Source organism: Rhinolophus hipposideros, assembly GCF_964194185.1.
Source record: "Rhinolophus hipposideros genome assembly, chromosome: 4".
Classification (NCBI taxonomy): Eukaryota; Metazoa; Chordata; class Mammalia; order Chiroptera; family Rhinolophidae; genus Rhinolophus; species Rhinolophus hipposideros.
Genome location: NC_138050.1, coordinates 102,336,944 through 102,359,678, shown reverse-complemented (window position 1 = coordinate 102,359,678; position 22,735 = coordinate 102,336,944). Strand labels below are relative to the sequence as shown.

At 39.6% G+C, this 22,735-nt stretch overlaps 1 protein-coding gene across 1 annotated transcript in view; it reads right to left on the bottom strand.

Moving 5' to 3' along the window:
• COG3 (component of oligomeric golgi complex 3) overlaps positions 1 to 22,735 on the bottom strand; it is a 53,822-nt gene that overhangs the window by 14,359 nt on the left and 16,728 nt on the right. Inside the window, exons 11-19 of the mRNA XM_081047018.1 lie at positions 22,477 to 22,568; positions 21,233 to 21,372; positions 19,832 to 19,992; positions 15,795 to 15,900; positions 13,474 to 13,598; positions 10,918 to 11,007; positions 6,058 to 6,178; positions 3,296 to 3,384; positions 3,056 to 3,190 (exon numbers count right to left, since the gene is read on the bottom strand). Coding sequence (XP_080903144.1) covers positions 3,056 to 3,190; positions 3,296 to 3,384; positions 6,058 to 6,178; positions 10,918 to 11,007; positions 13,474 to 13,598; positions 15,795 to 15,900; positions 19,832 to 19,992; positions 21,233 to 21,372; positions 22,477 to 22,568 — 1,059 coding nt within the window. The remainder of the gene's footprint in view (positions 1 to 3,055; positions 3,191 to 3,295; positions 3,385 to 6,057; positions 6,179 to 10,917; positions 11,008 to 13,473; positions 13,599 to 15,794; positions 15,901 to 19,831; positions 19,993 to 21,232; positions 21,373 to 22,476; positions 22,569 to 22,735) is intronic.

Sequence of the window (22,735 nt, the reverse complement as noted above, 5' to 3'; positions counted from 1 at the left end):
CCCCAGTTTGCTGCATTATGCAAACCCAGATGTGTTTATAAAATCAGTCCACACTTAGAAGCAAGCTGAGGACATTTGGTTGACGAGAACTGTAGTCACACAACAGCCTAGCCAACTGTCCCCCCGTGTCTTTCCTTAAGGAAAGAAGAGTCTGTAAGACTGTGCCTTTCTGGGACTCTGTTCCATCCTTGTGTTTACACCTTATGTCTCTCTGTCTGGTCCCCAAAAGATGGTTTGCAGCCAAAGACGGGTAAGATATCTCATGGGAGATACAACCTAAGCCAGGCGGGATCGAGTGGGGACCCCCAATGAGCTGTCTTAGAAGAATATGGGATGGGGCCTTGCCTCCCCTCCCCCTGCCTGGGAAAAGCTGTTGCGGGCTCTGGCTTTTCCCTGGCACCTGTTTGTGAGAGAAGTCATGAGGACAACAAAGATCAGTTCTCTCCACTTATCTCAACGGAGCTGTTACAATATGAGAGACTTGACCCTGAGAAGGTACATACCTTAGGTAAGACATCATGGGACCTTGTGCTTCGGCTGTTTACAGACACAGGGTGATTGGAATAAACATTTGTCTGCTATGATGTATGAGTCTCACAGACTGTGTAAGAAACAATATTACTTTCTTGTATTTGTGTACCTATCAATAAAACCTCCAGTCGGCCTTATTCTGGGCTCCAGTCCTCTGAGACTGAGAGACCCCTGGCCTTCGGAGAGATTTAACTGCATTGTCTCTGTTTGTTTCTTTCTTAAAAACTTAACCCAAACCGCCCCTTCTCGCACCCTCACTGCCCGTGTACATCCAAACTGTAAATACAAGACCGACAAGCAAACAGCCAAATGAAAGGTGAAATACTGTTTCCTTTGTGTACCTGTGGTGCTGTTTTTCTTACAACCATTTATCCAGGTGCTAGCACTGGCTGCCCTATAAAATGCCAACTACAATAAAAGAGGCAAAGATTCTGCACTTGCAGATTTACCTTTAAAAAAATCATTTCAAAGTTTTTAAATCTGTCTGGCTCTGCTATCCAAAATAATGGTAAGAGTCACCAGGAAAAGGTGAAAATGTTTGGTCCACAGCGTCTAAGAAGCCGTGTCAGAAATGCTCGCTACATGCGTGTGAACCCAGTGCTTCCATGGTACGCCTGTGCAGGTGTGTGCACGTGCGTGTGGTGTGTGCGTGTGTTTGCCCCTGACTCACTCTATGCCCAACAGGACAGGGAAGGCACCTGAATTTGGAATAAGGTGACATAAAAGGGATGCTCAGTCCTCTGCTAAATATTGTGACTGGAATACTCAGCGAGGACCAGTGAGGCCCGGGGTTGGTCAGGACAAATGAGACGACTGCGAATGATGTGAGCAAGGGGACCCCAGACTGAGAAAGGGGGATTGGCTTCTCAGTGCCGCTCAGGGGAGGGCCTGCCCCGACCGGTCCACAGCGAGGCGAGTAACGAGAGCTGCTTGGACAGCCGCTCCGAGGTCCCCACTAAGTCATGCACAAGTCCATGGAGAACCAGTATGAAACTCACACGTGGAGCATGTCTTTTCTATACAAACCTCTAATTTTAAAAACAGTGTTTGCAGTGTCCAGAGTCTTGCAAAATGCCCAACTGCACGGCGGGAACAGGTTTACCAAACTTCTACTAAGGTCAGCTCGAACACTGTATCAGCAACTGTTCATTCTCTTGATTTCAGAGAAACTGTGCTTTTCTTACAAAAACAAAAACCCTCTGATGTTAGATTTCACTATAATCAACTTGCTTCTATAGGAAGTTTCATTGTGCTGATGACTGCAAAATATTCACCTGTCGCATTTCCTACCAGTGCTAATGTGGGTGCTCTTCCCAAAACACACACTCTGATCTATAAGCTGGTTTCCATGAAGACGATCTCAGTAAAAAGTATGAAAACTCATCTGTAAATTACAAAGTATCAATACTTGTACCACTTTTTAAAATTAATACCTGGATGAAAACATTTCTACCACCACCCTCTTTTTTAATTTATGTGGTTGAACAAAAAACAAACACACATACTCCAAATACTTGACAGAAGAGGACTAAAATCCACTAAACAATTAGTATATGCCAATGATCAACAAGAGTAGTCTGACTAGTTTAACATTTCTATTTGCTTTTTAGGTTATTTATTATTTTTTTAAAACGAGCATGGTCTGTTTTTATCTCAGGCTTCAGGCAAGTTAGTGTTGGTGGACCCAGCAGCAGTCACCGATGAGCAGTTTGCTTAGCTGTGCCCTGGCCATTTCGTACCTACATCTTATCTCCCCAGTTAAGACTTAGAGAAGTACATGTAAAAGATAAAGGGCTGTGATGTTTTTATTCTTTCTATGATGTCTTCTAATACAAATCTGGACAAGCAGTAGAGGCTAATAAAGTTAATTTCAAGAATTTTTAAACATCTTTAGGAGAAAAATTCTTAGTACCAAACTTAAATTTTTTTTCTTAATGATTAGGTTGAAACAGGAAAGTTAAAACAGCAATGATCTAAAGTTTTTATTGCTGACATTAGCCAGCTGATGGATTTTAGCGAGGAGACAGAGATAGATGATTATAAACCCATATATACCTGGTAATTAACAATGCAATGATGTAAAATCTTCAATTCTCAAACATCCATGCAAAATGGAAGGGAGAAACAGCATGGAAAACAAAGAGGGAAATAATTCACCCAGTTAAGAACTAGGAACCCTGACAGGCAGGACTGTGCCGCTGCCACGGAGGTCCTCACCCAGGAAAAGTGAGTTGCAGGCCACGTGCAGATACCCTCAAGGTGGATAAACAGAACACAGCTAACCAGAGATCTGCTATAAACAGCTTTGCAATATTAGCACTCTTTCACTGAAAAACCAAAAACTCTCCAAGCAGTTTTTATCTAAAAGTCCAACATAAAAAGCTTCCATAGAAAGAAACACGGTGATTTCCTAGACGGAATCACTAAGCCTTGGGCTTACTATCTCCTTCTGCCCGAGTTTTCACAAGAGAAACGCAGGGTCGAGTTCCAAGTCACTTTACAGAAAATGCAGCCAGGCCCATACCTTCGTCATGAACTCCTCCAGCTGCTCTACGAACTGCTTGGTCTGCTGCTGAATAAACTGCTCGCAGGCTGACTTCAGGTGATGGTCTACGTCTTTTTTAGAGTCGAGGTAATGTTCTCTTATCTCAGGAGTCCCCTTAAAAAGAAGATGACACGTTCCTCCTGCGTTTACGTGCCTGGACACTACCAGGCGTGCAGGACGCCGCTTCTCTCCCCACCCGTGAGACAGTCTCCCTCTCACCTCCAGCAAGAACTCTATCAAGGCGTTGTTGCTATTCAGCCGAAAAAATCTTGGAACAGTCATGGGATTCAGGATTTTAAATGCTGCATCTGCGAAACAAAATCACTCATCCTGTGAACATGTGGTTTCCACAGAAAAGCTGAGTTACTATTTCAGTGTGTTAACGTACTCTAGCTCTGTTATCACAAAGCAGGGGGGGCTCATTTTCATCAACTCCCCTCCAGGATGAGGGTGAGGTTCGTGCCAACGATGGCTACAGTACCCACATACAATTATTTTCTAGAAGTCCGACCTGCGAAATGACTGTTCGACTTAATTATTCATTTACAGAAAATAAGAAAAATGATAAATGACTGCTATAAAGTATGTTAGCTACATTTAATCAAAATCTTTTTAAAAAAATGAAAAATGGTAACTATACCTTAAAATTTCACCATTTACTTTTATGATGCTAAATAGGTTTTTCAAAAAAATATTCATATACTTACCCAGCTTCTTTTGTTAGGATCCTGGCTGGCACAGAAATTTATTCATTTGAAGCAGAGTGAATAAACTAATGTGTCAGCCAGAAAGAAAACACCAAAAGGACATATTCACCCCTTAACCTCCAGACTAACTAGAATCTGTGCAAAGTATTAACTGAGGTCTCATTGATGTTCAAATGCAATAAGATTTAACATTAGTCATGAGAGGTTAGAGGCTTAAAAGACAGTAAGTATTATTAAGTGATAGTCAGAATAGACCATTTCTTTGCTTTGCTTTGCCAGACCGGAGAAAGCAAAGTATGAAATGCTTTTACCCTGTTTTACCACAATAGTTCTTACTGCCCTGACCGCGATCTTACTGCAAAAGAACCTCTATCAGATTCAGTGATCAGAGGAAAGCTTTAGTAAATGGCTCTCTGTTTCTGCAAAATACCTGAAAGAGGGCCTGCAATAAATAATCAAATCACCTAGGGTAGAACTGAATAAGCTCCGTGATGTTGTAGGACAAACATACTTTACACCAATACTTGCCAAATTATAGAGTATTGCATTTTTTCACAACTGAGTGGATCTAAACTGGAAACTAGCAGAAACAAATGAATTTTTAAAACATGAAAGAGGTCAGCTTTGCTTTAACCCATCACTTGAATAAAGTAAGGACTACAGTGCCTGGTGTTCTTCAAGGTTAAGAGAGCTTCCCACACCTCACACCGAAAGGAAAGAAGGAAACCAACTCGAATGGCTGAGAGATGGAAGCGTCTGATGATAATAGGCTCTAAAAAAATGATGCATTCCCTGAGGGCAAAAACCAGGAGATGTGGCTGCTGTTTAAAAAAAAAAAAATCACAAAGCATATGAAGAACACACAGGCTTACAATCCAAATTCCAACAGAACCAAACAGTGTTCTCTGTAGGAGAAAAGGAGAGAGCATGAGGAAAAGGCGTGAATGGTTTTACAACTCAGGATGAGGCCCCTGGCGCTCAGGTAAGCAGCCACTGTAACTCAGTAGGCTCAGTTACAGGCTCAGTGGTAGGGAACCGGCAACCTGCAACCTCGGAAATCCTATTTTTGGAGTTCCACTGAACCACAGAATACAGAAAATAATTTAAGTGACTATGACTTTTCTCAATTCCCCTAACACATATGAGAGAAATTCACTCATTACATAAATGAATGGCTCAAGTCTTTGGAGATTAATTCTCTTGAAAATGATTAAGAAAAGAGAGTTGAGGTAAGTTTGTAAGTAATTAAGGGAAATGAGAGATATCTTTGGTCTACTCTTCACTGCTTAAGATCAATGCCTTAGAAAATAACTACAGTGGTACCTCGGTTTTCGAATGTCTCCATTGATGAACATCTCCACTGACGAACATTTTGGTTTAAGAACGCCGTAAATCCGGAAGTATGCTTCGGTTTTCGAACATGTCACAAGGCTTTTGATGTGCAAGATCCTGAGGCCTAGCTGGTGGCTATTTTCGAACATTCAGAACTCGTGGATTACGTCTGAAAACCGAGGTACCACTATACTTTGACCTTTTAGAAATCATCGCTTGTTAATTCAGTCATTAGGCTGGAGGAAGCACCTTTCCCAAGACGAGCCATGTCCACTACCAACTCCAAGACCCTAGCTCCATGATTACTGAACCAGCTGATTCAAAAATAATAACCACTTACACTTATATAAGCACCTTAAGCTTACAAAGCACCTTAACATACAACGTCATTCTCAACGATGTCGCCTGAGCCTGACCACCTGGGGAAAGTATCACGACACGCTGATTACCCACACTTTACCTGGGCACACAGGCGAGAACACCCATCCAAGACCACACAGAGCCAGGAAATGACGGGCCAGCAACAGAACCGGACTCTTTCAGACTCCGGTTACGTATTCTTCCCCCTTTTACCCAGCTGGCTCCTGAACGTTCATGAACTGAGCAACTCAAATCAATGTTTAAAATCATCCCAATGAGCTGACACTGTAAGTAGCTGTTAACAATTTTTCCTTGTGCACTGGTTATGGTAACACGAGGCAGAGTCTAAGAGAGAGAACGCTGTATGACAGACTGGATGCTCGGATCAGCTCCCCTCAGAAAACATCGCAAGTCACACGTGATTAGGACGTGGGCAGTTCCACGTAGCACGAACAAGGAACATGCTCAGGAGGCACGGCATGCAACAGAATTGCAGATGAACATAAAATAAACCTATAATCTGTGCTGACACACTTGGACAGGTAGGACACATCCAACTGTGCAGCCCAGACAACGAAGTACCTCTAGTTCTCTTGAGGTCCAGGGAAATTTCCTTAATGGTGAATTCAGTGTGAAACGGAGCGATTTGTTCACGAAGAATCAAAAGATGCTTTATTAAGAAAAGCTGTCCATCGATCTGAGTCTAAATCATAAGACAGAGAAATGGCCATTACCACAGATTAAATAAAAATGAGCGTATAAAACACACACATTATTAATCTACATTAAGTTCATGGTGCTGGACCTAACTTTCTGACTCTTAACCTACCTTTATGACACCAACACTTCGTAACTGCGCAATGAACTCCCCATATTGTCCAGTTTAGAACTATCTGGAAAAACCCTGCTTCAGACTCTTACTAACACTGTCACTGGCTCTACTTAGTAAACCCAAGACAGTAAATCAGAAAAATGGTTGTAAAGCAACACAGGAAGAGAAGTCAAATCTGTTTAACTTGACGCAACAGAAGTGTAGCCAGACAGCAGCACAGAGCCGGCAGTAAACGAAAAGCTCAAAATCTGAGCATGATTCTGACTCTCCTGTCTAGTTTCCCTTTCACTATTGTGGCTTTCACTATTTGGTCAAAGTGGTTTCAAAATCCAGAGTATCAGAAATGCTCGTATTTAGGCAAAAGTACAAAAGGAGCCCCCAAACGGACGATGAATCGGGGTTACCATTTTGGGTCATCCTGCCAGCAACAGAGCCCTGACGCCCATCGCCCTGACAGTCTGTATTTCCTCTGCCCTCTCTGGACCCATCCACAAGAGTTTTGTGATTCAAGCTTAGTTCTGCAGGCTCTGACCCAATCCCCAAATAGTGAAAAACCAGGGTGCTCGTTTCAGAAGAGAGTCTGTGTATTGACAGAGCAAGGCTGCATTTACTCCTTCCTGCTGCTACTCCACATAGAACTCGACCTGGAAAATATTTCTAATGAAATTATACTACATTAGGGAAAGAATAAAGGGGCTATGGAAAAATGACTCCTCTCTGGTCTCTCTCCCCCCACCTTCTAAATAAACCCACAATCAATATCTAAGTGTGACTTATTTGACGGAAAATCACTTTGCACTCTGGAACACAGCATTAGATTAAGTAGGAAATGCTACATATTTTGTATATTTGCTCTATTTTTTAAAGAACTAGCAACTTCAATGGGCAAAAATAGTATAATATAGGTTTAATCTATTTTATTAAAGCTGCTGTGATCTAGCAAATAGTATCATGTTAGTTTACTGATATACTAGATAATTTACTTGATTTATTTTTATATACTGCAATTTTATTTCAATCACACAAACGAGTTAGCATGTAGGAAATGTAGATGAAACAGTACGACAAAAATAGCAGAGAACTGAAAACTCTGACCAAGGAAATACACCTAAAGCATGAGAATTCAACATTCGTTAGTTTTACCTTCAGTTTGTTTTGTTTTGTCTTAAGGAGCAGGGATCGAACAGGCAAACCTGGTGTCATTAGCACCATGCTCTAACCAACTGAGCGCACCAGCTACCACTCATCTTCAGTTCTGATTGACACTGGATGCTTGCAAATTTCGAAACAAATTTTGAAATTAGGATGACTCTTCTGATGAGAGGTCAGCACCAGCACTAACGTGTGTACATCCAGTTAAGTTTGTAACTGACCTGTTGGCCATTTACACAGTGCATAGTACAGATTTGTCACAGGTCATGTCGCAGTGTTGAGGAAAGAAGTACTTTCCTGGAATTAGAAAGGGTCCCCTAAACTGCTTAAGACATCCAGTGTTACAAGGGCACGAAAACCATCAGAATAACGTGATTCCAACATAGTTTTGATAAGGAAAATAATGCAGGCTTCTGTTTACCAATTTAATTACTGAAATCTCTAACAATGACAAAACTGTCACGTAAGACAGTATTAGGTTGGTGCAAAAGTAATTGTGAGTTTTGCAATCATTTTTAACCTTTTAAACCGCAATTACTTTTGCACCAACCTAATAAAAGTATACAGTAATTCAATCAAGCTTCCCATATTTAGCAATCTGGGATAACACAAAATGATGGAAACTATAACACAATTCAACACTGGTTCTTTTTGTCATTTGACACAGACATCATGTTAATATTAAACCAAGGCACGAAAACCTCTAGTGCATAAAACAGTTTTTTTTTTTTAAAGTTAGCATTTTATTGTAGTCTATCTTACTTTGGATCACTTGTACCCAGAGTACTCTATCCTCCTATAGACTACCTTAACCAACAAAATGAAAAAATTCTGACCAGATTTATAGGGGACATAAACGTTCATATCAGCAAAGTAATCACATAACCAAAAGTACAATAATAAAGATGAAAATGCCTCCTATTTCTTTTAAAAACCAGTACTTTATAAGCTTGTTGTATCTTTAATACCTTTACTACTTTGCATGACGATGAGTAGTTGATAGAAAAAAAAAACTGTATACTTGAATTATGATAGCTCATCCATCACAGATTAATCTAAAAATGAAGTTTCTATAGAAACAGGAACTATTTTAACAAGGAAAAAAAACTCCCTCATCCAAACCTCTTTGAAGTGATAATGGCTGCAATGTACAGCATTTAGAAAACTAAGATATCAACAGCTCTGTCTTTATGAATCAAGATGTAAAGTGAGAAAACAGATGAAAAGGGATTATCTCTTCAAAAACTTCTGAAAAATCAAAGGTTTCAAAGCAAACATGGCACATTAACAAATATGGCACATCAAGCATAAATCAAGATTGAGAGCTTGGAGAATTTCTGATTTCCTGAATTTTCCAAAAAAAAAAAAAAAAAAAAAAAAAAAATCTATCATTGCAACATACAGGATTTCTCCCCCAGTTTAATCTTACAAATTTTAAAGGGAGTGGATTACAGACACACGCATGTGCTGGCATAAATATGCATGCGCACACACAGTGGTGTTAAGTAGAGTATCTAATTCCTTGTTCCCACCTCCTAAGTCTCTATTTATTAAAACTCCTTGCAGAACTCACTGGTGTCCCCTTACCTAATGCTTTCTGCGACCTTCACTGCTGCCACCATTGTCACTTCTTGTAATTCAACGTAACAAAATTCAAAAGCAGCTTCGTGGTCAGGAACCTGTACCTGAATCCTGCATAACTATTAAGTGCCCAAGAACAATGCCTAGCCTTAGAAAACTTTCGCAGACATTAAGTGATCATTTTTCACTCATCACTTTTTAAAAAGTTGAGGAAGCATTTGATATCTAGTTCCCAGGCATATGTAATCAGTGTGGCTCAAAGAAACTCTTATTAAAAAATGAAAGTTGAAAGGCAAAAGGATGCGAACTCGGCCATGAAAATAAACTTGCTATTGCTTCCTAAGCTGAGGGCTTCCTCTTCCTACTTAGATCCCTTAGAATACGTAGGACACAGAATTAGATAACGGAGCCAATGAAAACGAACACTGAATAATCCAAAGGCTCTTCATTCCTCCCTCAAAAAGGGGGATGGTGGAACAAGAGGACATTAGCTTGTGAACATTTTTTTAATTAGGACATTTTTTTCCTCCAGATGATCTAAGAAATAGATACTCACTGTAGAAAATCTGGAAAATTAAAAGTATATACAGGGAAGAGGAGGGAAACTCTTCCATAGTCACTCAGAAGCTTTCAATGTTACATTTTTTCATGGATGTTTTCATTATATAAAGTTATCGTGTATATTTTACCTATTATAAAAAAAATACGAGAGCTCAGACTTGGAAAAACTTTTTAAAACTTAAATCTGCCTGTCTATAACTTTCCATCCTCTTATAGTCCCCATATCAAATTTCATTTTAGGGGCAGCCGGTTAGCTCAGCAGAGCATGGGGCCCTTAATAACAAGGTCGCCGGTTCGATCCCCGCATGGGCCACTGTGAGCTGCGCCCTCCACAACTAGAGTGAAACAACTACCTGACTTGGAGCTGATGGGTCCTGGAAAAGCACACTTAAACAAATAAAAGTTTTAAAAAAAAAATTTCATTTTAATTCTCCATTCCACGAACAGGAGGATATAATCACAAAAGTAGTAGAACTTTTACAGCAACAGGATCCCGAATTCTTTTGTGAGATTAAAAAAATAAATAAATAAATGTATCTAAAGCCTTAGAGTTGGAAATCAAGTTTATAGATCCGGAAGTCCAGAAAGGTTCACAATGTCTGCACAGTCCAAGCAGCAAAGAAATTCTGGCTCGAAACAGCCCTGTAGCTCCCTCCCTGCAGGTGGCCGGCACTTGAAGTGGCGAGTTAGAAGAGCAACACTTTCAACCATGCTGGACTTCCTAAAAAAAAACCTTAGTGGCCACGGGGGAAGCACACGCCGGCAGTTTTCAGCCCCAGATTTCTTCTTTATTAAAAAACTGCAAGTCACAAAGTCACAGCCACGACTTTCGGTCACACAACCCATGGGCCACAATTGCCCGTCTTCTGAACTGACTGGCTGATTTCCTCCAAGTGAGGCCATTCAGTTATTTTAAACAGTACCGTAAATAAATAACTAAATAAAACATCATTGTAGGGATTATTATAAATTGCTACATTTCCTTAAAAACTCTGATGTTGTATTCCAGGGAAATAAATAGCAGTTCACGACCTCCCCAGTTGCTAAGGCTATAACAATAAACCTCGATCCTATAGAATTTATAACCTAATTACCATTTTTGGTATGTTAGGAAAGCAGGCCCTCTCTCACAGTATAGTCTTTATTTAGCACTAGAGTGAAATAAATACGAGCTTCTCTCCAAGGGCCTCAAAATTAAATCATATTAAACAAACATCGTACTGCCGAATTGGCTTTAAGTTTATGTGCCTATAAATAAATGCTACATTCCCCAACATTATTATGGTAACAAGATTTCACCGGACACTTCATCAAACCTTGTTTTTGCTGATAGACTCAGACGCTCCCAGTAAGGACTGAATGCAGGCAGATAAGGCTTCCTGTGATAGTCCCTGGAACACCGCCCTCTGGTGGGGAAAAAGAGAAACGTCATCCTGAGCGATCCGCAAACAGAAAGGACCGTCCTGGGCCACCGCTGACCATGGGCTCTCATCCACTTACTAGTTTATATTCCTGGCAATATTCCTCCTGGAGTTTCCTATTCCCGTGCAACCCTTCTAGACTAACACACAGATTCGTAATTTGCATCTCTCGAAACATTTGTGACCCTTCCCAGTATTTCCTGAGCGGCTATTTCTCGCCAGGTTCTGTGCTAGATGCTGGAGGCACAGGTGTGGGTGGGCAAGGCTGGCATGGTTCCGACCTCCTAGTGCTCTCTCTCCAAGGTGATCTCCAATATGGTGCAGGCTGTTTCCAAAATATATAAAACCAACTTTAAAACAAGCCCTCAGTAGATTCACTTCTAAATGTGTATCCCAGGTAACGAATCGGCATTGTAGGACAAAATTCATGCGCGTGGCTCATCATCAGTGTTATTTAAAACAGCAAAAAACTGGAAATAACTTATTGTTCGGTGACGAAGGGGCTGACAAATAAAATCCTAGTAAATCTAAATTATAGAACACTGTGTGTGAAATCAAAAAATGCTAGAGGTGGTGAAATTCTTATAAAATATAATTAAGTAAAAAAATCAGGTTACAAAATAGTACGTGAAGTACGGTTCTTAATTGAATTCTGTCGCTCCCACGTCGCCTAGAGGGTGGCACGGTGGTCTGGGCAGGCACTCCTGCCGGTCGCCTGGCTGCCCTCACTGTGCCCATTCCACCCCCGATGAAATCGATCTGCGTGAGTATAAGCAAAATATCTATTTTCAGGCCACAGTCCAGAGCCCTGGCCTCGTACTTGATGCTATTCTCTTTTTGTACTGCTTTCCTCTTTGCTTCCCAGGAGGCGACTGCAGTAAGAAGAGATTCTGGCTGCAGCCTGATATCACTGCCTCTGCCTCAGGAAGACTGAAGATGAGAAGCTTCGACTAAGACCCTCTTTCTACTGCTCAGCCTTACTGAGGTTTTCACAGGGTTTGTCTTTCCTCACCTTTGTTGGGTAGGAGAGGAATAAGATTTGAGCATAAACTGAGTGAAAAACTAATAGGCAGACCTAGGGCATAAACTAAAAACAGGCCCAGTCAGGTGCGCAGGCCTACCTAGTGTTTGGCTACAGACCCTGTAAGCACCTAAGAGGCTTCAGTAGGGTCTGTGGTGACAATGGGTTCTGTATGGAATATGCCCCCTGGATATTTCCCTCGGGATCCTGGTTCCACTGCAGGAAGTTTCTAAATCGCAGCCTAACACCACAATTCAATACACCGACTGGGGAACCCGGAGGAAAAGTAAAGTCACTGTCCAAAGTCCCTCTGGAAGAGATCTCATCAACTGGGCAAAAAGGCCGACACATCTAACTCCAAAAAGTCCCAGAACTGGGCAAAAGGCACTTTCTGGTTGAATTACAAAATCTTCAAGCACAAAACCCTGTAACTAGATACCAAGCAGTGTGAACTGCACTGAGGCAATGAAACCACCGTGCCCCCTCGTGCAGGCCCTAGCAGTCTGCGTACAAGCATCTCCATGGTGACAGGGGTCACACATACCCCTTTTGAACCATATTCTTAAGAAACAGTGCCATCTGGACAATTAATTACATGACTGTGTATTTAATCACTTCTCTCTTCTATATGCTATTTGGGTTGTTAACAAATTAATTTTTAAAAAGTAAATTAAAACCACTGAATTTTATAAACTATTTTGGTTCAGCAGTAAACCATAACAGTAAATAATGTGGACAAATCTGATCTTTCATGGATTGATAATCAATCATATCATTAAATGGGAATGCTTAAAATAAGTGTTACCCAAAATCAATGCACAGTATAAGCTGGTGCTAAAAATAAATTAATTAAAAGGTACTGCTGATTTCAGCAAATAACTAAAATCAGTCCATGGTTAGAAACACATGTAATCTTAATACTACTTGTTAGGGAAGCTGAATTACATTGAGTGCAAAACTGAAGTAGTTGCATCTAATACTAAAGTTAATACTAAATGTATATTATACCAATGTGACATTGCACATATCACTTAACCTTTCTGCATCTCTTTTTCTTCACCTGTAAACTAAGCCAGATGAATTAATCAGTAGTTTTCAGTTTATTTGTGGTCGCAGACTCAATGTGAATCCACGAAAGCTACAGCCCTTCTCCTCAGAAAGACACAAGCAGAAGCACACAGATAATTGTACCCACAACACCAAGTGTTCAGATTCCCCAAAGCCCGGTAGTGGGTCTAAGGGTCTCCAAACACTCAAGCTAAGAATCCCCAAATGAGACTGACCTTCAAATTACCTCTATATCGAAAAATTATGATTCTGATCTAATACCAAACAAAATATTATACCACGATCTTAAAATTAAAAAAACTACTTTTTCAAGTGAAAGAGCAAGCAATTTACAGTACAGGTACAAGGCCTTCCATACGTACATCTATGCATCTGTACAATTTGGAGAGACAGACAAGCGTCCGTCGAACTGTAGGATACCACATTCCATGAAGATCTGCCGGAGAAATTGTAGCCTGTGGCCTAGGATGGAGAGATTCTGCTGAACCTAAAAGCCAAATGGAAAAGATGACACATTTCACACACGTGGAGGTCAGTGTTGTTTGTACAGCAACTATAAGCAGTTTGTTCTCATTAACCACCATTAGCTGGAGGCACCCAGATTCTCTGGCCTTACCTTAAATCATGAATGTCAAAGAAACCTCAACGAGTGAAAGGTGAGGTTTAACACAATAGGTATATATGTATTCATGTATGTGTTCATGTGTGTTCTCACATACTCGACCCGACTGTTTTTCCCCAACTGTGATCAGTAATCTTTATGGAATAAATCAACAGTATACACGTTATAGAATAACTACCATGCAGCCATTAACAAGGAGGCAGATGGTTAAGTGGTCCCGTGGAAGCAAGTGGGAGCCAGTGGAGGTGGGGGAGCGACAGGCAAACGAAGCAATATTAAACAGGACGATTAACTGACGCGGGTTTGCCTGACAGCCTGCCTTCCGTGTTCTAAGCCGAATCATTTACAGACCTTCTCAACCCAAAGACTGCACTTCCATCCCTCCCCACCTACCCCACAGACGGGTTTTCTCATGACTTTCAGAACCACTTTCTGATTACTTTCAACAGACTTCTTTATTGCTGCAAACAATCCCACCTCTCAATTACTGCATCTTAGCAACCCAGTCTCTGACCACAGTACCTTCGTGATTTCCTGTTTCTCCCCTAAATATTCAAAATACACTGCATCCCCACTGCACGCCCCCTCCTCTGACTTCGGTCCACCCTCGCCCCTGCCTGCTGACACCCCCTGCTGTTCTTCCCCCGTCGCCCGACACTCCTCTGCTTCCATGTGCTCCTGATGTCAGCATCCGCCCAGACTCTGCCCTGATTTCTGCTCTGATGGCTCCACTCTGCCCGGGTGTGATCTCATGCATAAGCCCGTAACATCAACTCTCCTCGGCCTTCACCTCTAAACCAGTCCTTCTCTGGAGAGCCCCAGAGCGGTGCCGACCAATAGAAGCACAATGTGAGCCATAAATGTGACACATTCAAATGCCACATTAAAAGAAGTAAAAAGAAACAGGTGGAATTTTAATCAATCCAATATATCTAAAACATTTTAACATGTAAGCAATACAGAAACTGCTTATCGTATTTTCCATTTTGCATTTCATATTAAGTCTTGGGCATGTGGTGTGTATGTTACATACTCGTGGCACTTGCAGACTAGCCACATGTCACCTCCTGAGTGGCTACCATGTAGCATGAATTCTATTTCAGAAGAGAACATGTCAACTCCTGTGGGTCCCTTTTCCTAGCAAGCGTGATAGAACGGCTTTGTCAGATGGGAATGCCCAGGTGGCTTGGCACTCTGGACTTGGGGTGCCAACCATTTATAGAGTTGACTCAGAATACTTGATATGCCCTAAACCTAGAGATTTGGGGGCACTGGGGCTCTTTCAACTCCATGGAATTTCAGTGCTTCCCCACTCCCAGCCAGTCCCATGGGACCTGAGCCTAAGTATCCCCTTTACAGCTGGGGGTTGGGGAGAAGGGATGCCCTCCTTTCCATCTAGCTTGCTGTCTAGGTAACTCATGAGTACCTAGGGTTATTCTTATACAATTTTTCTCCTTGCACAACATGCAACCTAGTCTAAGCTATCCCATACATTTGTTAATTTTTTTTACCCCCTTCCCAGGCATTCAATACATTTACAAAATGCAAATCTGATGGTGTAGTTACCCTGATACACTATTATTAGTAGCAGTTCAAAGTCCAAGAGACTATGTATCACCTGACGCCTATCACACTCTGGCCTGTTTCACCTGCTCCTCCTACAAACAACCTATGCCCAAACACACCAAACCACCTGACTTCCCCAAAGCAGCCAGTCTTGCAATCCTCCATACTATTCTACCTTAAACAACATTACCTCATCGAACTCTCTCACATCACCTTTATAATAAACACTACAGCTTTCAGATATCATATTTCTCACTAAACCCACCTTCCTGCACTCAAAGCTCATGTCCCTTCATAATTCTGATGCCCTGTTTCCATGATCCCGGGCTGCCTTTAGCACATCATCGCGGAATTACATCTGTGGCCCATCAATCTCCCCCCACTAAAGTGTGGGCGCCTTAAAAGCACAAGCTGTTTCTCATGCCTGGAATATGACAAGTCCTCAACAAAAGTTTATAAAGGAATAAATAAAAGGTGCAAGTTAAAACATCATACCAGATTTTGTTAGATTATTAGACTCTGTTTCTTCTAACCGAACATCTGAAAATGAAGTTTCTGAAGGTACCTTCTTCTGTTCGTCTTTTATACTCTGTGCAATTTGCTGTATAGAGAAATCAGAAGGAAAATTAAACTGTAGTTTGCAGCTGTGTTTGGCAATATGAACATGTCCTTTCTATGAAGTAAAATATAATACTAATTAATAAATAAATGGACTAAGAAAGAGAACTATGCCAAAACAACACATGAAAATGAAAAGGTTAAATTAGTACAGAGTGTTCTATTCTCAACACATGCAGACTCTTTTCTGAAGCACTCATTTCAGAACTATGACCAGGTATCCACTGAATGCTCAAATATACAAGACTCATATAAGAAGCACCATTTTCAACTCTAAATTTGGAAACAAAGTATTCAGATTTCAGATTTCATAAAGAAAACAAGGAAGAGAGGGGAGGAATGAGGAGCACATAGTTTCCTAGATCGGGGTGCAAACAGATCTAGCCCTTATCACACCCACTTTGTGGCCTTTAGGGTCAAGGCAACTCCTGCAAATGGACCAGTCATCTGCTCTCTGGAGTTACTATTAGCAATACCCAGACACCAAAAGATAGTTCCTACTACGAGCCTGCAGAATAATAAAAGCAGCGCAAAAACCAAACAGCCCCAATATTATATGCCCTAACCTACCATATCCCTGTAAGGCTGATAATACGTTATAAAAAAGGTAATACACAAATAATTAGTTACCCAAAATATAACAAATATAAGTAGAAGTCAGGAGAAAGAATGAAATTTTAGGAAAACAGTCTTTTAAAACAACAGGTAAGGACATTAAACAGGCTGGCATAGTTCAAGCCTGTTAGCGTTAAGACAAACGTACCTATTACGACACACTTATCAGTTTGGGCACTGAAACAGGTGAAGTTAAAACGCTGGTGAGGATGTGGAGCAACAGGAATGAGCCAGTTCACACATAGAGGTTTCCCTGCTCTCCCAGCTGAAAGATGCCAGAAGCAACCACACTCACAGCAACAAGTACACTCAGCACCACTCTCCAATAAAGGAGCCAGTATCCCCCTGAAGAAATGGCTGATTCGAGGGCTGAGGCAGGAAACATAAACATGAGCCTGAAGATTCTTGCAGTGCCAGGAAATAACAAAGTGCTCAAAAGAAAAAAAGGAAAAGGAACACCACACTAAGGGGACAGGTCAAAGAGACACAGGAACCAACTGAAAGAGCAAACAAAGACCAAAAGTGGAACTATCTGAGTAACAAAATAAAGTAGCAGTGGACTACAATCCAAAATATAAAAGAAATATTCATGAGTCCATACTGATTATCAGTAAGTGACTGAATAAAGACAAATCTCCCTTTGCGAAAAATTCCAAATAATTTATGCAGATCCTTTGCCCAAGGAAGTAGAGCATAACTTCCACTCTCAGAGGCTGCACATACTGTCCAACGAGGACAGTATGGAGAAGTAGGAGAAAGAGTAACTTTCCAGTGGAACCTGGCAACATCGTCTCAGCTGGGTGATCAAGGTCAATACTGTGTTTCCCCGAAAATACGACCTTTCCCGAAAATAAGCCCGTTAAGATCATCAGCCAGACGGACGCATTTAGTACGTTATGACAATGCTCCAGAAGATGACATGACTGTATTTGAATAAATGTAGACTGTCGTACATGAAAAAATAAGACATCCCCTGAAAAAACGCCCTAATGCGTCTTTTGGAGCAAAAGTTAATATAAGACCCAGTCTTATTTTCAGGAAAACACAGTATTAACAGCGATAAGTCAGTATTTACCCTTGATATGCTGTGTTGAAAATGGTACTTGACCTCTATGGTTTTCCTCTCAAAACCCAGTAACACCAGTCTAATCATGAGGAAAAGATGAAAAAAATTCCAACAGAGGGGTACCTACAAAATGCTTTACTAGCTCTCCTCAAAACTGTTAAAATCATCAAAAACAAGGAAAGTCTGAGAAACTGTCACAGTCAAGGGCAGCCTAAGAAGGTATGAAAAATAAATGTCATATGGTACTGGAAATGGGATTCTGGAACAGAAAACAACATCAGATAAAAACTAAGGAAATCTGAATAAACAATGGACTTTAGTTAATTCCGATGTGTCATCACTGGTTCATTAACTGTCAAATAAACCAGACTAACGTAAGATGTTAACGAACAGAGGAGCCTGGGTGCTGGTATACTGGAGCTCTCTGGAGTACCTTCTCAATTTTTCTGTAAATCTAAAGCGATTCCAAAAACTAAAATCTATTTTAAAAAAGAAAAAGCAGGAGAAGCAGTCTAAACAGAAACAGGATAACATCCACGCCACATGTGACAATTAGTAACAGAGACCACGACTTGGTAACAAAAGTGACCAAGTTGATAAATATGGGGTACAGGTAAAAGGAATGAACTTTAGTGTATTTCTCCCAGACAATTAGGTTTAACTCTATCAGCACTCCAGCTATAAACCAACCGTCATTTAGGAAGGATAGTTATAAACCTGACAAACTTAGATTACATCTTTTAAAATACGTTAAAAACATGATGACAGCAAAATTATTTCAAGGGTACATTTTTAAATTGACTAGCACCAAAATTTCCTTTGGAACTTTTCAAATAAAACAACCAGGCTACTGATAATCTTAATTCTATGGCTTTTAAAAATGTATTTATATTTTAAATATTTTTTTCAAACAAAGTAGATCAAGTAATTTGTTTTACTCAATTAAATAGTCATATTCTTATAAGTTAAGGGACCCTGAAAAGACAACCCCCTTCATATTAAAATTTAATACAGAAAAGCAGATAATCAAAACTCACCTTTACTAACAAGCCAAATGTCTTATTTTTTAAAAATAACTCAAAATCACAGAAACAGATAGGTGGCTGCCAGGGGTGGGGGATGGGGATGGGGAAAAGGAGGAAAGATAGTCAAAGGGTACAAACTTCCAGTTATAAATAAGTTCTGGGGATCTAATGAACAGCATGGTGACTGTAGTTAATAACACTGTACTGTATATTTGGAAGTTGCTAAGACAGATTTTAAAAAGCTCTCACCACACACACAAATTTCGATGCTACATGAGGTGATGCATCTGTTAACTTTATCGTGGTAAACATTTCACAATATATGTATACATCAAATAATTACACTGTAGACCTTAAACTTTTACAATGCAATATGTGAATTATATCCCAATGAAGCTGGAGAAAATTAAAATTAAAAACAAAATTTTAACTGATGGGTTGGATATTTCACTTGTCGATTTTCAGTCAATGTTGTGTTTTTAAGTATTTCAAAGGTTAAACAAAAAGCCACTGTCTACTGCACGACCACTAAGGTAAACGCTTTCTAGCCATTTTCTCGTCTCACAACCCTCCATGGTCAGTATTGTTATGCCTATTTTACAAATAATTACACACCTTCATGGAAGTTAAGTAACGGCTACTAATTGACGGAGCTGGAATTTGAACCTAGTTCTGTCTGACGCTATACTTAGCCCCGCCCCCACCCCATGCCATGCCATGCACACCCAACCTTATAATGGGCAAAACCTCTACAGAGATTAGCTCTTAAATTTAAAATCTTCAGATCTATAGTTGACAACAATCTGATTGTATATCTTAGTAGGATATATTCTAAGGACAGAAAGTACAAAAATCTTGAATTTAGTAAGCTTGTTGTTAGCTAGTGTTGGTGTAATTCTGAAACTAATTTTGTGTATGTTGTAACTTGGAGCAAATGGAGAAACATACAGAAGGTGCTGGAAGCCAGTGTTTCTTTTGTGAGAAAGAGAAAGACCAATATGGAATGGGGGAAGATGAGGAAGAACCCTATGGAAATGGATCTGATTTGGAGGTTTCAGTGTGAACTCGTAATATTTAAAAATATTCTATGGCACACTTATCTTGATTTTCCATTTTGAGTGAGAATTAACAAGAAAAATCCTATGTGAACTATTCTAAAACACCCCACAGTTTTGGGGGTGAGAGGGAGAGCAGCCAGCAGAACCCACCTCCATCATCGCCAGCTTGTCGGGGTATGCCAGGTCACCGGGAGCCGGCTTGTAGCCAATGATGTCCGTCTGAATGTAGATGTGGGTTCGGTAGACCAGCCGCTCTTGCACGTCTTCCAGCATCTGCTTTACGCCAGCTGCAAATGCCCCCAGCTGTTCGGCTGGTAAAATAAAGTGCAGTCATTCATTCATTCCTTTAGAGTCAGAAAAATACTTTCCTTAAACAGGCAAAATTACTAAATTGTCTAGTAACAGAACGACTCACATTTGTTCCAGGGACTGTGGTTGTATGTATTTCAGCATGACTCAATGACATCAGAAAAATTTAACAAATGTCTTTCAATTTCCTCAAATTTAAAACTGGGAAATAGATTTGCCCTTACACCTTCTTCCCAGGAAGGGAAATTATTTGTTATTAATATGAATAAAAAGATCTGACCTAAGCATACAGCTTCAGACCAACCCTGAGATAGCTAGGGCAGCTTATTAATTAGGTTACCATTCCCATTTTACAAATAAATTGAATCCCACAGATATTAATAACTTATTAATGTTTTCACAAAGGAAAATGACTAAAAAAGAGACATGAGTCTATACAGAATTTCTAAGATGCCATCAATGTTAAGACAAATCAGAAATTCAGTAATAGTTTCCCCCAAGGGCTGAGGAGTTGGAGACACTGCAGTCATATAAATGTTCACGTTAATTTTAAAAAAGCATCTTTAATTCAGAAGCATGAAAATGTGCATCTTAGAATGAACTAAATGCAGCAGAACAAGAAACTTTGGAAGAGTAACAGACCCATAGTATCTCCTAAGAAAAGTCAAATAATTTCTGCCAGTAAAATAATTACTTAAAGGGTATTTTTTAAAGGTACCTAAGCGTCATTAGGAAAATCATGTTTTCTATGACAATCAAATCAAATATTGAACGTATCACATGGATAAAGTAAAACTGTTTCAGAGAATTGCTTGTAATTTCAAAAAGATGCATCGTTACTATGTACGTATGCTAAAATAATTCCTGTTTTCTAATCAAGAGTATACAATATAGTCAATTACTTTACATATTCTAGTAACAGGTACTAGAAATGCCTAACACAAAACTGGTGGTCTGTTCTCTCTGGATTTCAGATGTCAGAAAGAAAAGTAACTATAATTATTTTATTACTAATTTTGCCCAGATTTTAAAATTCTTTCCCCACTTAATTTGTATGTTTAGTCACAGAATAAGGTACATGTTGATTCAAAGAGGGACAAGGCATCAACCCAGGCTTCAAAAATATTAGATTTATATAGATGGTGGGGTAGAGGGGAGAGAGAGCTCATCTTTTTCAAATTCACTAAGCCACAGATATAATTAAAAAGACCTTCAAAATTATCACTTCTACTTATCATTTACCATTGTTCTGTACATGATCTTCAAGCACCTCATTTTTAAGAATCCCACAAAGTTCCGAAAGAGTCTCTAAGTGAATAACATGAATGATCAATGGCCTGAAGACATCATACAATGACATACATAGTTTCTCCAAAAGTTCACTAAAATAAAGGAATAAAACATGGTTTAGTAGTAATCTTTTCAGGATTTTCCAATAGTTTAAAAGACATCATTGATTCCTTCCAGCCAATAACAATAGTAAAAACCTACTGGAAAATAGTATGGGGAATATTACACAATGTAAGTGAATGGCTGAAAGTAATTCTGTAAAGTATTTTTGCTTTGAAAACCTCAAAATCAATAAGCAATCAGCAGTCAATTCAAATTAGCTGGCCCCCCAGGCAAATGTCAATTTACTACAACTTTCACTTATTTCAGCAATAATTTTGACGTTGGTTTTGTTGATATATGTCCTTTCAAAAACAATAAAAAAATATTTCAGTAGACTTAATTATCCTTTTATATTCTACATCACTGTGAATCAAATGGTAATATTTTCCCCAGGAAAGATAAGTTCAAAATTCTTGAATACTTACAGATTTAGATAAACAAAACTCAATGTATTCTAGATATACAAATATTTTGACAAAAAAACATTTGCAAAGAAAAAATTTGTGTTGTTTGTATTCTTCCTATTGTCAGTAGTATTTATCTATATGTATTTCATCAAAAGTCATCAACCCAATCAAAACCATAAGAGACATTTGTCTCTTCCCCATTGCAAAGGTCTTAGAATCTTTGTAACAGTCAGAATCACCAATATGAAGAAACCAAAAGTGACTAACAGTGGATCTGAAAGACACTGAGAAAAAATTTTTTAAAGGATATTAAGCAGTGTCTGTATTTTTAAGTGTCTTTCATTCGTTACAATCACAGGATATTTTAACTACAAGGATTTATTATACTTAGTGGAGATAAAGGGCTCTAGGTCCCAAGACTTAGTTCACTATCGGGATTCGTACTGTCACACCACACTGTCTCCATAATTAGGTTATGAACAATGCAAATGCATGTGGCCTTTAAACTGCATACTTACTTTAAAACAAATAACCACTATCCCCACCCAACAATATTCTGTTCGCACATTCACAAAAGTTAAAATACTCTGCAGTTCATTTAAGATGACTCCCAAAATATAATAAGCTATTATGGACATTAGCAAATGGAATCATAAAAACAAGAGTTCAAGTCTGGGTACCACCTACTCTAACTTTGACGTTGGTTTTGTGAAGAATTCGTTGTAAAGTTGGTGCTCATCCTGGCACACATGGACCATAAAGGCACAGCCACTGCGGATCTGTGGGAAACAAACACACCACCTACAGTTAAGACACACAATTCCAGTGTTTACGAAATAAAGCAAACATGTCATTTGCAAAAAGATTCTGCATATATATTCATAAAACAACCTATTGAAGCACAGAAAATGGTTGGTTTTCAATGGCTTACTGCATAATGTAAATA